The sequence below is a fragment of the Psittacula echo genome, assembly GCF_963264785.1.
Source record: "Psittacula echo genome assembly, chromosome: 7".
Lineage (NCBI taxonomy): Eukaryota > Metazoa > Chordata > Aves > Psittaciformes > Psittacidae > Psittacula > Psittacula echo.
Window position 1 is genome coordinate 54,189,869 of NC_137740.1, and position 17,529 is coordinate 54,207,397.

Sequence of the window (17,529 nt, forward strand, 5' to 3'; positions counted from 1 at the left end):
TTAGATGTCTCAGCTGCCCAGTTTCTCATACATGTGCATATATCTCTAAAAACTGGATTTCTGAGGTAGTAGTTGCAGGTTCTCTAAGTTTCTGGCCTAGCTACTGTTTCTTTGGAGTAAACCACAATTCTGATGGGAAAATCAGCTATAATTGCTTAGACCTAAAACATAAGGTTTGGGAGTGGTGTTGTTGCTGTCAGAAACCATTCTAGCCCCAAGGAAGTACAACTTCTTGAGAAACACTTCTCATTTGCTATTTTTCAATCACTGAGGTATACAAGCATATTTGAGAAGCAAAGTGCTTATGATTATATCTGCTTTTATAAGTTTAACTCTAATCAGCAGACTAGGAACAGAGTGCACAAGTCATTTTATCTACATTATTTGTGGAGAATCTCTGAGAACACAGGAGTGCTTCTGACCTAGTTAAACCCCTGCTATTTTGAAAATGATTACTGAAAAGCCATCAATACTTCTCGAAGACCACATACTCACTTGTTGCCCGGTAACAAGAAGGATGGAGCCTTCTTTCCCATGTACCACTTGCCGGTAAATGTGATCTAGAATTAAGAGTTCACTCCAGCAGTTCTGAAGCAACTTCATTTGGTCATCAACCTGTAAAGCAAATGTGAACATTGGTGACATCACTCGGAGAGTAAGTCTTACATCACACTGTGGAGTCAGTCCTTCATCTAGTTAGTGTCATGAGAACAGAAATGCTATCAAAAATTATTCATTCGCAAAACTGCTATTCTCAGCTGAATAAATAGGGCATTGCTTGAAGCCCTTATCCATGAAATGTAAAGAATATTTATTGCTGATTACATTCTAGGAAGGCAGAATTATAGTTTTGTTATGCAAAGTAATAGTAATAACAGTATATTTACGGTATGCTCATGGAAATGCGATATTATTTTACCCAAAACAAGAACAGAAATAATGCTAATGTGGAATTTCCCATAACCTCCATCCTTGTACATCAGATTCTGGAAATAGTAAGGTATCTACGGGTTTAAGAGCATTATTGCTGCAACAAGTCCATGTCAGAGATAGGTCCCTTTCAAAGGAAAAAGTGAAGTGAGATGGTGGTGGTACTATGAAAAAAGAAGAGAACTTCTTCATAAACAGAAGCTGAGCAGCTTCAGGTGTCACCAGTGGGCTAAAGCAGTAGTAAGCAGTAATACATATAATGCATTAGGTCATAGAAGAAGTATACTGGGCACTCAGCACAAGCAACCTACGTTAAGTTTTTGTGCATTGTTATTTGGGATGTGCATATGATAGAACAAAGTATATAACTAAACTGTCCCTATTACAACTGTGTTGTCTCCAGTTTTATTCCCTTTAAAGACTGAAAAATAATTAAGATTTCCACTAATTTGTGATATGTTTTCTTCCATTTCCATGGAAGACAGACTATGAATTTTAGTCATGGTAAGCACCGATACCCTCTGGACCTGTTCTTACTGAACTTACTGGTTTCTTCCTAAAATCAAACAATGTCTTTGACTTCAGACGTGTCCTGAAAGAGTTAAGAGATGCATACATTAGCCTCGCTACAATTAAGTGTCTGGTGCAGATGTGTTAATAACATGTATATAGTTAAAAGGCCTCTAAGAACCTACATAGATAGCAATTGCTGAACAGATTAAAAATGCTATAAATTAAAATTTATAAAATTAAATAATAAATTAGCAAAGAGAGTATTTAAAGTGCAGAAATTAAATTTCTGGGACATGGAACTATTAAAATTGCTTTTCATGAGCTCTAATTTCACTTGCTTTAGAACTATATTTCATAATGTAGAGAAAACCACATCATAATGCAAACTTGCATGAGCTGAATTGGATAATGCAATAGATGTTGTCAAATTTTATCAGCTATGACCTAATGGATTTTTGAACTTTATTCTTTCAAGCTTCTTTACTGATTGTGTAGTAGAGAAGGAAGTAACATTTGTTACTAATGGATTTTTGTAGTGTCACCTCTGAAAGTTACCTAGTATTGTCTGCATCTTGTCAGTCACTTGCCATATAGCTCAGACATCAACATCTTAAACACTAAAGTCTGTTTGCCTCCTTCACTCAACTTACTTGCTCTCCATTCACAGTCTTCTCCCAGCTTTTCTTGTCCCATTTTCTCTCCTTTAGGTATCTGTCTCAAATTATTCCCTCTTGCTGGACTATGCAAGCAGATGCGATCAGGAGAGAAAGGGAGAAAGCCAGTGGAGAAAAGGGCAGAAGAACCTGTGTGCAGCAGATCACATCCTCCAACATAGCCTGCTCTAGGACCCTCAGTTCTTTCTTTTGCCTGCTCCATGACTGCAACAGGTATCTCTGCTGGAAGACTATGCAACTCCTTCCTTCCACTGCTGCTTTATCTACAGGATGATATAATTTTCATGGGGTTTGGTTTTATTTTAATTTTATTTTAAAATCCCCACCTTTGCTCTTAAAAAAAAAAAAAAAAAATCTGCATTTTTTAATAGCAGCTTTTAATGCATAGACACAAAAGGCTGAATTAGTATTGTGCAAACACTCTCAATTCTGGTACTTCAAATGCTTTGCGTGCTTTGGCTTCCCCTTATAAAGAATAACCTTCTATCACAGCTGCCTACAGTCACCTTTAATACATGTATGCTCAGATAACTCCTAGAAGCTGCATATCCATTGGCAATAGAGATGGAGGAAAGAAAGAGGTGTGGACTCCGTAGATGGATATATTACTAAGTCAAAGTAAAGCTAGTGCTGTCACAGACTCAGCCTTGCTCCATCCCTATGCTGTCTGTGCCCATGATAATTCATTTCTGTTCAGATCACAGAGCAAAGCTGATTCTGTATTAAAGATCTCTTTCTGTCCCCACAGCATATATTTAACTACAAAAACTATTCCAACCAAGTGACTCATTAGCTCAAGAGAGGACAGTAGATTTCGATATTGATAGTGTGTCAACCAAACTTACGACAGGTTTAAAATAAGGCATAATTTGAAGAAAATATTTTAAACTTACAGATTCTAATACTCTTGCTTTTTACATGAAGCTGTTCTGTGATAATTTTCTCCTCTGTACAACAAGGTGTTACAAAAATCAAACAACTCATGCTAGTATGGTAATTTCATCCAAAATTAACATTTCACACAAAGCTATCACAGCTTCCATCTGCATGAAACAAACTGTGAGACAGTTTAAACATTCAGCATCCATGTCACAACAACTAATACCTGAATAAGAGGTCAAGCATTTGATTATATTATAAATGACATATTTCCAGCTAACCCATCTGTCTTAGCCACAGGCTTTTGAAAACAAACTGCGCTTTGCAGGTCTGGCTTTCTGAAGGTCCCGACAGCAGCTAGTCTGCAATCAAAGCTTACCTCCCAAGCTTTACCATATCATTACCGAGCCAGTGCTGTGAGAACAGTAAGAGATGGCAAAATCATAAGAAAAATGTTTTGCACATAGTCTGTTCCTGCTGTTTGACAAGACTCATAGAACTAGCAACAGCGAACATCTGCTAGTGGTTCACAAAACCTGCTCCTCTGCATTCACTGTAATTTAACCTGTGAAAGCCTGTAAAACAGCATAAAAAGCACAATACACATCCGAAACACAGTATTGCCTTCAGAAGACTATTAGTTCCAGCTGCTTTTGCCATTTTGCAAAAGCTGGTGGGGCAGCAGAATTTTTCCCAGTTTGCACTAGGAAGAAACAGAGATGACTTTAAGGAGGATCATTGATTACTAAATTGTAAGCCAAGTGATCAATTCCAGCTTACTTCTGCATGTAGATGACAAAAATCACATACTTTATCTCTGCTAATACATATGAAATGAAAAATAGAAAACAATGTAGATCACAAGGAACAAAAATGGTAACACATCACTTCTTATGTTAGAATGAGCTGGTAAATCTTACAACGTGTGTAACTTCAGCCAGAACAGTAACACCTTTGTGTTTCCGTGGCATATCAATAAATGAGTTGCAGAAGCATATTATCTGGCAAAACTAAAAAATCAGCCTTTCACTGAAACAAGTATGTGACTTAAAGTGACCCTGTAGGCAAAGAGGCTTAAGTTTTGGTGGCTGGAGAGTGAGTTCTGAAGAGGAAGGTCCTCTGCGGAAAAAGCTCCTTGTGGACTTGAGTTTTCTAGCTCCAAAGTCAAAGCATTCCAGTCCACCATTAACAAGGTAAGCAGGAGAAAAGGTAAGATTTTGTCACAAAGATAACTTAGCTCTAGCCTGGGTCTTAGCTATAATCAATGTAATTTTCAACTGTGGTATACATTCAATTAGAACAAGCTCATAAACTTGAACTATTGGCTAAACTTTGAAGTTTTTCAGTTTGTGGAGGTCTTTACCAGTATTATCAATGTTTTAATAACAAGAAAAAAGTGCCATTTGTCTCAACTATGGGGAATGCTTGTAACTAGAAGTTAACCATCATACAGTCAACAACCAGTTGCTGCAAGAACATTACCCAAAGTTGCAGCTGCTCCCTGCCATAACAGAAAGTTGACATAAGGATAGTGTAACCCAGTTCTTACCTAAACAAACTGTCAAATGAGATACCCACTTGACAGCTACCTAGCCTCAAGGAAAAACATGACCGAATACTGTGCCTAGATGGTTAAATTTAGGTCCTCTCTGGCCGGTGGCATTCAGATGAAGACACACCAGTGGGGATAGCATAACTGGAAACTGTTGCTGAAGAAATGTCTTTTAAGGAAAGATGTGGAGGAAGCGTGTGTGACTGAAAAGAAATAGATCATTTCCAGCATGCAGGGTGGCATGGAAGAGTAATAATGTTATGAGTATGAAGAGTAAAACATCACACTTGTAAAACTGCTGCTAAGTGACAAGGGAATTAAAGAGAGTGCTTAGGAGGAGGCTTTGAAGGAAGAGAACAGGGAGGCATGTGGTGAGAGAAGACATAAGGGAAGTTGAATGTCAGGTAAAAACCTTGAATGTGAGGATGATGAGCTTGGATGAGATGCAGGCTTAGACGGTTTGTGTGACAGTAAGTCATGCTGCTGGCACAAAGAAGGAGCAAGTATTTTGTGTTTAGAGAAGCAGAGGATTGCAATTGTCACTAGCACAGGCAGGAGAAATTGCAGAGGTGAAAGTGCACATGTGCATTGTGTGCTTTCTCAAACAATATGGATACAAAGATGGAGCAAGGAATAGCTTTCTGATAGCATTAATATGTGGCAGTAGGTAAATCCTATTTCCTGTACCATCATCGTATTTACCTATGCTTACAGCAAGGACAAAGGAAGCATGTCAGAATTTGGTGTCATCCATAACCTTGTATCTCATGCTTGTTGGGACTACTTGTGGCATATTCCCCAAGTTATAACCTGGAAGACAAATGGTCATTGACACAATCACCCAGCACCACCCCACTGTGCTGCCTACTACCAGTCTAGCCAGAATAAACTAATGTAAGAGCATAGCTCATTATGCAGAAAGGGTCTTCCAGCATCGGGAATGCTGGTAGCTAAACAGATCAAGATGGTGAATGAGACACTGTGCAGTCACTTTCCCCATGCAATATCCACTGACGGGTGTTTTATGTACAGGCAGATGGCAGGATGTAATACATTACATTCTGATAAGGTTTTAAGATTTTGCCCTTCCTGTGTCGATGTGAAAACATCTTCTGTAACCTCATGGCAGAAATGTGCACAGTGTCAGTATTATTTGATATTTCAGTAACTTGACCACTGTGAAAGAAACCTTTAGTATGCTTTCTCTCTCTTTCTTCCCCACTCAGAAAGGAATCACTACTTGCACAGCCTATTTGCTGCAGCACTTGTTGTCCCAGCCACAGGCCATCCCAACTCTTCTTCGTAAAGCACCAGAGCAGAACTGCTGTATGCCTGGGTCAGGAGGAGTTCATGTGTCTTGGAATAGGAATGGATGAAGGTGGGTCACAGTGCAGTACGACAGTCTATGCAACAAGCCAGGAAGGGTCACTGTGCTCCCTATATTAGCTTACTCTTCAATTTCAGTACAAAATAGTGTTCCCCATTTAAAACATTTAATAAATCAGATTTGTGAAAAGAGAGGGACAAAGATGTGCCCCCTCCACTGAGTCCATTGACCTTTTTTCCCAGGGGTTTAATAGAACCCAGGAGCCTGGTAGAACTGTGACACTTCTTTGTGTTCACTGTGAAAGATTCACGTGGTATTGCTTATCTGCACAGGGAACTTCATACTGTTAAATATCTGAACACAGGTATGAACACAGAATTCCCTGGCTGCATGCCCAAATTCCTCCACTGCCAGCTGGAATTATATGAGTTTAAATCACTTTTCTGAGTTCTCTGCTAACAAGCATTAGAAAACAGGCATGCATAAGAATACATTTAGATACAATTCTTAGCTTGCATCATTTATCTTATCAGTACAATGCAAGCCACATAGGATATTTCCAGGAGGTGAGGAAGCACTCAATTTGAAGTGTGAAGGTATAATCCTGAGTACTGTGGTGACACATTGTATCTTGGCAGGACAAAACCATGGTCTGGGACTGGGGATGGAAATGTCACATTTACCTGCTAAACCCTAGAGTTCCACTCAACTGGGCCCTCAGCTTTTGGTATAGGACTCAGTGGAAGTTTGTCAGGCTCACTGTGGCCTCTGTCAACACTGAAATACAATCATGCATTATCAATTGTAGTTAAAGGAAGGACTTATCTCAGAAATGCTGGTTACTCATCTGAAAAACTATTTGTGCTTATATTATAGATGAGAAAGGCTAGTGTGACACAAGAGTAGTATTGTTGTAGATTGCATGCTTCCCACAGCACAGAATGTTAATCATTATAAACTTTTGTTTTCTCTGAAGAAGAACATTGAAATTGCCAAACAGAAAAATGAAGAATAATATGTATGCTTTGCTGAAATGCACCTTAATCTTATCAAAACTGTGTCTTTCTTTTAGGAAAGTGTTTCACAATATTCAGCATACTGTAACCAACAACTACAGATTTATTACAATTTTTCTTCTGAAGAGGTATTTTCAGCCTGACACTTGATGAATTACCTGTGAAAAGTTTCAAGGTCACCGGGTTCTTGTGTTGCTCTAAGTTAAATATTTCCCTTTTAATTATTGCTGCAGATTCAGTTAAACAATGCACTCACCTTTCGCCCAGTCTACACCTCCCTTTCTGAGAAGCTGAAGAATCCTTTTTCATCTCTTTTCGTTTGCATCTACTCACACTATAGCTTTGGGCTTTTCTGCTACTAAAAATTTAAAAGGGTATCTAATGATTAAAAAAACCCCAAAATGATAATGGAAACTTATGTGATAAAACTGTGTTGGATTCGGCTCAATTGTTTCTACTTATGCTTCTAAAAGGGAATGCCAATATAGAAATAACACCAAGCATTCATCTCATAGTGCCACTTTTAAATTCTACGGCCATTTGAATAGCCATTTCCTAGTGAATATGAAGTGATTAAACATCTGTCTGAACTGTTCAGCCTGAAGCATACAGGTTCAAGGGATGGTTGAACTTTCTTTCACTCACAAGTCATTCCAGACATATAGCTTGAGTTGTTACTCCATTTTTTTATGCTATAGTGAAGCAAATAGCCCCAAATCAAAGTTTTATAAGAAGTAGTGCGCTCCAGAGGCTAATTTTTACTCCTGAATGCGTATGTGGTTTCTAAATCATTACATAGGTAGAGAAGGATTTGGACTCTCCAGATGGGTTCCTGCTAATAGTGGGAAACCTCCTGTGCAAGGTTGCTATCAAAAAGCTGCTCCTAACAGCCAGTGCAGTTTTAAAAGTAAAAGCATATAACTTTCAGAATCAGTGAATGCACTAATAAAATGTGATTGCTACCTATAACCTCGCTAATAAAATGATACAAAGTTCAAGAAAAAATGATTTAATATTAACTATGATTGTTCCAGCTCTAGTAAACTAGAAACCTGTGTGTTATATAAAATTTCTAGGTAAAGGAAGGGAGTGATCTTTAAAAGCTCATGTTGGGTTCAGTAAGTGCCCTGTTGCCATATAGCTGTAGTGTAAAGTGAGTATAAAATCTTCCTAAGTTTGGTAGCATTTTCCTTTCTTTCATGATTTAAAAATGAAAAGAAATACAGAAATACTTCAGTGTTTGCCTTTTCCTGCTCCTTTTCAGCATGTAAAGAGGTTGTTACAATGGTGCAATTATATTTGGTGTGTGCCTGCATATCTGTGTGTATCCTTCTTCCTTCAATGACTTCTGAATCCATTAGTCACTGTCAGCTCATTTCAGAAGGGAGTTCATCTATCCAAGATACTAACTTCCTATATGCCTTATGTGAATCAGTATCCAGATAAAGGAAAGTAACTAACTGCTGGGTACCACGCTGAAAGAAAGACTAACACTCTCACTCTGTATTCAACAGCAGAGAACCTACAGAGAGGAAAAGAGGACTAAAATGCTTCATTAAGTTCCTCCTCATGCATCCATTAGAAATTGGAATATCAAGCCACTTTTCAGTTTCTTTATAGGACACAGATAAGAAATTTATAGCACCAAGCAACATCATACCTTTAAAAATCCCCACTGTTCCAAAATGTGAATATGTGCTGCCCATGCTCTGAATGGTGTGGGGTGTTTCCTGCTTAGCAAACATACATGGGGAGAAATATGTCTTTGTAACAGCTTTTCCCCTTGCATGCCACTGGACAGCTGTGTGTGTGTAAGATCACTGCAGAAGAAGGGATCAAAGGAGCAGTGACCAACCTTTTCTCAGTTTCGGTGCTAGTCCTCTATTATGTCAAAATACTTTAAATAAAAGCAGTCTTGAGCATCAGGTCACACTCATCCGGTTTTCTTGCAGGAATATAACACAAGATGCATGAGTCTAGAGGCCTCAGGTTGCTGAAGGGAATATGGGCAAGCAGCAGATGGTGATCCTGCTACAGAATAAGACCTTTCTTTTATGGATCTTTGTACTCTAGAGAGTATTCCCGCTCCATTAAGGAAAAGGTAAATGACAAATCTCAGTTCTTCAAAGATTAGGTGAAGGGTTGTTGCAAAAACTCTGTGTGTGTATATATATGGATATTATATAGCGTGTCAAATCAAACATGTAACACTCCTATTTTTTCTCCTTTTCCTCACATTCATATCTGTGCAAACTGCATGAAAATTACTTAGTATTTCACAGTCAGCATTATTTCTGATGAATTATAAATGTGTTTTCCTTAGGTTCTTTTTTGGGTGGGTTATTTTAACTGAAAATAAGAAAAAGATTTCTTTTTAGTCCCAACTGAAAATTTTGCTTACAACGCATTGTTTCTTCCCTGTCAAGGTGAATGCAAAGAGAAGTAAAGAGGAAATTAATTCTCCTCAGCACCTGTTTTGCAGGGTGAAGAAGAAGGTGCCTTCTTCAAGACTGAGCCTGTAGAATTGATCTTCAAAATCCTACTCCTGTGAGTATCTCTACTGATGTTAGTACAGCATAAGTTTACACATAAAGGGTCTAGAATTTAAAAATCAAAAATCAGATAATGCTATGTAGTTTGTGTAGCAATTTTAGTACTAAAACTGTTTGGTTCCCTTGAATTACTCTGGAAATACACCTGTTTTTTCTGATGCCAACAAATGAACTGCAGAAATGTGCTGGGCCATACTCTTCACTTGCGTGAACACAAGTCCTTTGACTTCCACATGAACAAAATCAAAATTAGGCCCGCTCAATATATTGTTAGCCTTGTTGGTCTAATTTGCTTTTTAGGATGCACAATGATGTCCTTTGGGGAATCAGAAGACAAGACTGAGTCTAGTAAGTTTTATGGTACTGCTGGTGAATTTATTCTAAATATACTGAATAAACAGTTTCACTCTATTGTACAGCAGCCTTCAACTGAAGTCTCTGTGGTCTTCTCCAAGTCACACATATTTTAGTATTACATGAAAGGATTTCTAATATGTAATGTTCCTTTCCTGTTTGGTGATTTATTGGATAAGTTATGATTTCATTTTTCTTACAGCTACACCATTTTTGCAGCTGACACTGATTCTAAGAGTATACGCAAACTTTAGCTCCTCCATTAGATCTAATTTGTAAAATTTCTCAAGAAACAGCAACGTCAGATTTTGACAGGGATCAATACAACACACAGGGCAGGATTGTTCATATTAAAGCCAAAGTCCTGGTAAGAACTAAACTTATTTTCCACAAAATAAATATTCTATTAAAACTCAGTCACCTAAGTATAATATGGAAAATATTTTTAACTTGTAACACAAGAGACGTGCTAATTTTGGAAAGGTTCTTTAATATGGTAACAGGCAGGCAGAGTAATCTTTCAACACACTTAGGGTCCTGCTCTTCCAAGGGCTGCATGCCCCAGAACACTGGTTTTTGCATGCATGAACACTAGAGTTACTTACATTGGCTCTTGTTAAATTACTCTATGTGGTTACTCTTCTTTTTAATAGGATTTGTGTTCATTTCCAGTACAGCTATTCAAGGGAGTGTGGAGTTTGGGAAAAGGGCAAGCCATAGAGAAATATAACCTTAATCTTTTAACAGATTACACCTACAAAGGTTGGTTTGTGTATACAGCATGGGACTATATTTGCAGTTATACCAATGGGAAAATATAAGTAATTTGATGCCATGACTAAAAAGGAGTTACTCCTTTACAATGGTGTCAATGAGAGAAGAATAATTTTCCAGGTAAGTATTAGTGATAGCCAGGGTTGGACACTGACAAACCACATGAAAATCTAGTACACTGGATGTTCCATATAATTTCTAGATATCATCAAATCAGCAGTTTTGTATTTTAAATGTTTTTTATCTTTTGATTGCACAGCATTGCAGTCTTTTGGGGGAATTAAAATATGTTGGTTTACATTTTACTTTTCATAATCCTCTTAATAGTTTTGACAAACATCTAGCTATGTAAGGGCAGATATTTCCTCTGATCATATTTGAATCACTGAAATATATGGATCTGAAGTCCCAAGACTGGGAGCTATACTATGCAAAACAGGACAGAAAGTCACCTGTAATACAGCTTTGGCAACAGAGGCTGGCATTATCGTAAAATGCTGCACTCACCATACAAATGTATTCCACTGTGTTTTCCTCTGTTTTGTAATAGAACAGCAAAGAAAAAAAAGCCACAGCAAAAGCAGTAAGAAATCATGAGAAAAAGTATCTTCAGTCAAGCTGTGAAAGGAGATGATAAACTGATGAAGAAAAAATAGAGAGAAGTTGTCTTGCATCCCAGGGGCTTCAGCAGTAACAGAGTCACTGGGACAGAGACTAAATGAGAAAGAAGACCCAATGGTACGGGAGAAAGTGAAAGAAAATTCAGCATTATGGATGGGGGTTGTCATGTATTAAACCAGTATCCATCCGACTTGATAGAAAAAATTGCTTAAAAACACCACCAAAGGAAGCCCAAGTCACACAAGAAGGTTGTGGAGAGGTAGTGAGAACCAGTGATGCATGATCCAATGAATTACTGTATGTGGGTATGATCCAAAAGCCTTAGTATTTCTCTTTACATCTTAAAAGCATTGCAGGAGGCTCTCAGCATGCAGCAACTACCATCTAGCTAAATTCTTTCAACTATGAACATAATCTTCAAAAAAATCAGCTGCTTTCCTGACAAAGTCAAGTGTAAAATAGCAGAGACATGCTATTAAAAAAAATCACAGGAAGTGTTGATTGAATGAATGTTTAAGGAATAGGCAAGTGTGTATTAAAATGTTTTTTCCATTTAGCCTTTCATTTGGCTTTGTTTCATTTATTCCCACTTCCTGTTTCCTGTATTCTAATGTGGAAATCCTTGAAGTATCATTAAATGAAGGTTGTAAGAAATCTGCCCAGGTCCCATATAGACATTAAAACTGCAGTTAAGATTAATATTAATGTTTAAAAATATTCTTGAAGAAACTTTTCATTTGGGCTGCTTTTTATGTTGGTGAGTGGAACTTCTTTGGTACAAAACACAGACTGAGCAGGAACCTTACGTGTAAAAATTACTGTGGACTGTGACATCTCAGCCAGCCTCTGGTTTTCTCTGTTGTCACAGCTGAACACAGGTATCAAAATTTCAGTCTTTAAATTGGGTTCCTACACATCTGTATACAATAGAAGAGTAGAGGTGAACTTAGGAAAAAGGGAGACATTCTGTACCTCTAAAGATTTTTTTCTTAGCTCATTTCTGCATACAGCTGGGGCAATGAGCAACAAAATCAGGTTGCTCATTTCTTAGTGTTCACCCACATGCAGAAACTTGGTCCTTGGGCAAGAGATCCTAATAAAATGGCAATATTTTCTTCAAGCAATAATTTTTTGTACACCTCGTGTTCAAGTGTCTGGCAATCTACTATTAATCTACATCTGAGTATTAGTTATTTTTGTTTGTAAGTAAGTTTAATATGAGTTTTATTTTTTAGCATTTACCACGACTAAAATATAACTTTGATACCCAAATGTAAGTAGACTTATTTATGAATCCCAGATTTATCCCAGACTTCTCAAAGTGCACCACGATTCTGCTTCTGGTAAGTTTATCTGAGGTGTATTGAAACTTTGATAATGTGGTTACTGAAGTCTATACCAGGGCAATTTTCATGGTACATAAAATAAGCTTGAATGATTTATACCTATAAATGAATGTAAGATTATAGAAATATTCAGCACCATTTCACTAACAGGTAATGGATTGAATTCTTTCCTTGGCTCTCTTTTTTTTTTTTTTATTTTTTAACTTATCTGCCTGAGGGTCTGTTTCTTTTAGAATATAAGGTCTTTAGGAAAGGGACTACTTTGTTTTTATGCAGTACTTGTATATTCTACCATAAATCTAATAGTTAAAAAGGGTTGCTCGACTGCATAGACACTTCTCTGTAAATAAAATTATCTAGTTTTCAGTTTAAACTGCCAGCCCCCTAAATAAACCCAGAATGTCCAGTTAAATAATACAACAAGATTTTAGTGAAGCAGGCTGTCTCCTTACAGAAATATAAGCATCAGCTTAACAACACTGTGTGAATATTTTGCTTAATATTTTTCGTACCGTGGTATAACCATATAACCTGACTTGCTACGTGACCCATTCCTAGGTATGGTATTATACAGTATCCTGAGCTTGGACAGTATGTAAGAAATTATTTCATTGTAAGTATCTTTGAGACGGATTTCACAATTCATATGCAGACAGGAATACAAAAACTCCTGGGCTTCAACAGAAGACTTTAAGGAGCTGGCCCTTAGTTTTATTGCTTTATATCTGTGAAGGCTCTGATAATGCACACATTTTTTAAGTGCAACCTAACATAAGCCAACTTCTAAATTCAGCTTCTGGCGACAGCTTCTTTTACATTTCCTCTTGCATGAGCAGACACAGCACCAAAATCCAATCTACTGTGTCAAATACATGCATTGTGCAAATATATGACTGTTTGATAAATGGAGTTGAATCTGTTTTTTTTTTTTGGTGGGGGGGTACTTCTAACAACTGAGAAACGTGCATAGTTTATTTTTTAGCTCACATGTTGCATGCAAATTTCTTCTTTTTACAGTGCAATGTGCACTGTGAAGTTCCATGAGATGTCTGAACTAGATTCAGCGTAAGTACTTATCCAGAATATGCAATTAAAATGTAATTAATTTCTAGATATCATCAATATTCTGTCATTGCATGAGGGGAATGGACTAGATGACCCATGAAGTCTATTCCTACCCTCATATCTATTATGATTACCTTATATTAGTAAAATTGCTTTTTAAGGTCACTTATAGGTGGTGGTTTCCTTTACACAAATATTTGGTACATTTGGCCATTCATGTGTATTTCTTCATGCTCTGTTTAGAATGGATTCAGTAAACGTAGAACATCAAATGAAGCAAACCCCTTCTATTTTGGTGTAAATAATTCATAAAACAATGTTATGACCCTTATTCCCTATGAGACATCCACATAATGAGCCACCCAAATGAAGCAGGGAAAACATCCACTTCCCCTGCCATGGGTGTGCCTCTGACAGACTCCTCAGGGTCAGAAACCCATCAATCTCTTTTCACACATGAGCTAATCAATTCAAAGAGGGAAGTGCCAATGAGCTATTAGATCAATATGGTGAAGTATGGAGATTGATCTTATCCCAGAGTGACTACATTAACAGACTCGTCAGTGTGACCTATGCCCTGCGGTGCACATTATACAGGATTGCAAGTCTGATATCTGAATGAAGACCTCAGGTCGTTGCTTTTAATAATCTGCTTTGCTGAAAGAATTAAAAGTAAATCTGTAATGGGATGACTGATGAAAATATGAAGTGCATTCTTCTTCTCTTGTCTAGGAATGCTCGCAGAAATCACGCCAGCTTTTCACAGCAACCAGTAACATCAACTGTCTCACACAGAAACCCGTTCAGCTGTACCTGGGTACTGGTATTTGAGGTAACATGTATAATGCAACCAATGGTATTTTGCTCTTCTGCCACAAAAATGAATAAAAATAACTGCATGCCAAATAATAACAAGTACTAGCTTTGACAAAATCAATTAAAGTCTTGGGTGAATTACTCCAATCAGTTCATGCGAACTGCCAGATCAAGAGCTATACTGGCGTCCTGGTGATCTGAATTATTTAGCTGGTGTAAGTGGGATTGCAGCAGCTGCCACTGCTGTGAAAGTTGCTCACAATGCTACCATGTACTGAGCACACCACCCGTCAAGCAAAATGTCTCCAAGACTTGCATCAGCTCAAGGTCCAACCTTGGGAGTCTTGGTCTGTTTTCATTTAGGCCAAAGGCCAGCAACTTTGGGGGAAATTGATCTCATTAGAGGAGCCTGGCTTCACAATATTTAGGAGCAATATGAGCATACATCCATAAACAGTTTCCTGTCACTTAATCAACCTATGCTAGTGAGTGTCACAAACTTTACAGGAAATCTGTCCATGAAGTGACCACAAGTAATACTATATGCAACTATTTCAGACCTCTTATTTTAAAGACTAAGTGTTTTTATGTATAGTTACAGAGATGCTGAAAAAACATAGTTTGCTAAGAGCATAACATTAATATTGTTAATATTTTTAAACCACTGAATAATCTCATTGCAATGAAACATTTATGTATTCAACACATTTTAATACTGTGTTTTTATTATACCACTTTTATTGTTCATTGTATAATTGAATCAATGAATTAGAAGAAGGTTACTAAAAAAGGATTAATGTTTTTTTAATGAAAGTAAATGATATAACTTCTGTTAGTCACTAAGGATAATGGCAGATCTATCAGGTTTATACTGATAAGAGCTTTGTGAGTTTATCTGAAAGCCCACATAATGGCTCTCATTTAGCAGTAACCTAGAAAAACAGACTTAACAATCCTATTCAGGGTTTTTAATTCATTGTTTATGTATATGAAATCTCTTCCGCTTTGTGATCAAATCATTTGTCTAATCATGAAAATATGAATCTCTTTAGCAGATACATCTATTTGCAGTTGTAAAACACATTTGAAAACAATGCTCTTTCAAAGTCTAAATGGAAGAACCAAGCTAGCCATATAATACCACTGGGAAATGTTTCTGAGCTCTTAGGTGAATAGACAGGGGCACTGGTGAGAACTTTGTATGTTAATAGTGAGAATGTGAACATTTTAATGCTCACACAGTTTTAATCCTTAATTAGCTCACCAGCCTAAATTATAAATACTTCCCAGATAGAGCCTCCTATGCTTAAAAATATCCCAATAGAAAATCATTATATTAGTATAACACTGATTGAACTTTTAATACTGTAAAATACATTATATAGAAAATCAGAACAGCAGCTGCAAACTTGGCTCTGAATCCTTCACAGGTATTGTGTTCTTTGCAATATAGCATCTAATATTTTTATTTTGCAATAGATATAAAAACAGATAGAGGAATTTTATATTAACGCATGATACATGTATTGTGGAGGAGGGACTTTATAATGACACCCTTAGAAATGTATTTGCATTTTTCAATGGGAGGCATGTTATCAAGCTTCTTATAAAGAGAAGGATTCTAACATTTCTTATGTCTTTAAGCAGAAACTGAGTAAGTATGTATAATACATCCATGTGTATGGTACACAGGATGCAGTAGTGTTGCTCAAGGACCTGTGTGAATTCTATGAGACCACATAATTTATAGTGGTGAACCACAATTAAATAAATCACACCACCAAAATGGGCATAATTTTTTTCTACCTCTATGATGTGGGTTTTACATCATGTTCTTTCCAAAAAAACTAAACCAGCTATTCTGTAATAGAAGTGTTTTAGGTTTAAAAGGGTTTTAGAATTCTGATATTATATTTGTATCTTTCCACTTATAAAGCAAGGAACTTAATACACATCCAATAGTACAGGCCTCAAAAGGACTTTGATTCAGGAAAGCACTTTACATATTCCTTGAAGCATTTCTCTCGATCTCACTGATGGGAAGCAGACGCTTATATATTTTCACTAAAATGAAGGTGATTCTTCTGAACAGGGGCAAAGGAAAGTAAACTTATAGCATATATAGAAAACTACAATACCTTTTCCATAAATAATAACATCTTTTTTAAATTCGGTGTTTCACACTCAACAAGTGCTAGAAGTAAATGCTGCCTCCCAATGGAAATATGAAGTTTCTTTCTTGATAAAATAAACCATAAAATTTCTAGTCTCGTCATTTTATCAGATATTTAGTTTTTAACTTACTTCTAATAACAACTGAACAATTTTAATTCTGGATTTCACTGTCAAATATCTTGTTTTATCAACTTCATATCATGGGCTCAAAATGCAGTTTCTGGAGTAAGGTGGATATATTTTCCTTTAACAACCACTTGAAAACTGGTTAGGAGCATGAGAAAGCAAAAACAGATTAGTGGCAGAGTTCAAATGAGGTCATGAAATTCATGATAAATACAATTTCTCTTATAAATCTGCAATTTACCACATAGCTCCACAACTCATATCTGCACTATCACTGTCACACATGCTATCAAGCACATGCTAGCTGCATCTGTCTGGTCACAGAATCTATGGCTGCATTAGGGGTATCTGCTAGGGGCATCTAGTTACATGGTTTTTAGGTATCCGAGTACAAATAAAGTGGTACACAGTATTTATAATCAATGAATCATGCCACTAGGTTCTGCGTAACACAGGAATGGCTGAGGGGAAAGAAGCAAACTTCTTTCCAATTTCCACTGTAAGCAAGTGCTTACAGGCAGAGAATGTTCATGAAAACTTTCAGAACAAAAAGGTAATCTTCTGAGAAAGTTACAATAGATTGGAAATATATGTCTAGAACTGAAATGCTTCCTCAACCTTGACAGGATAAATAATAAATGCTTTCTAGGTAACTACTGCAGCTCTTTTGATAAGATATATATTAATAAATTAAAAACGTCTGTAGATTGACAAGTGTTTTGTGGGCTTATACTGGAAGGCCAATAGCTAATTATGAAAGCCTGACTTGACTAATCAATTATTCAGATGAACATTAGGTGCCTATTATA

General features: G+C 36.9%; 1 protein-coding gene across 2 annotated transcripts in view; it reads right to left on the reverse strand.

Moving 5' to 3' along the window:
* Positions 1–17,529, reverse strand: part of NR5A2 (nuclear receptor subfamily 5 group A member 2) — a gene marked incomplete at both ends in the record, with an annotated part of 94,570 nt that overhangs the window by 40,282 nt on the left and 36,759 nt on the right. For both annotated transcript variants that reach the window (XM_080624320.1, XM_080624319.1), the window contains one exon: positions 496–615. In XM_080624320.1, coding sequence (XP_080480446.1) covers positions 496–615 — 120 coding nt within the window. The remainder of the gene's footprint in view (positions 1–495; positions 616–17,529) is intronic.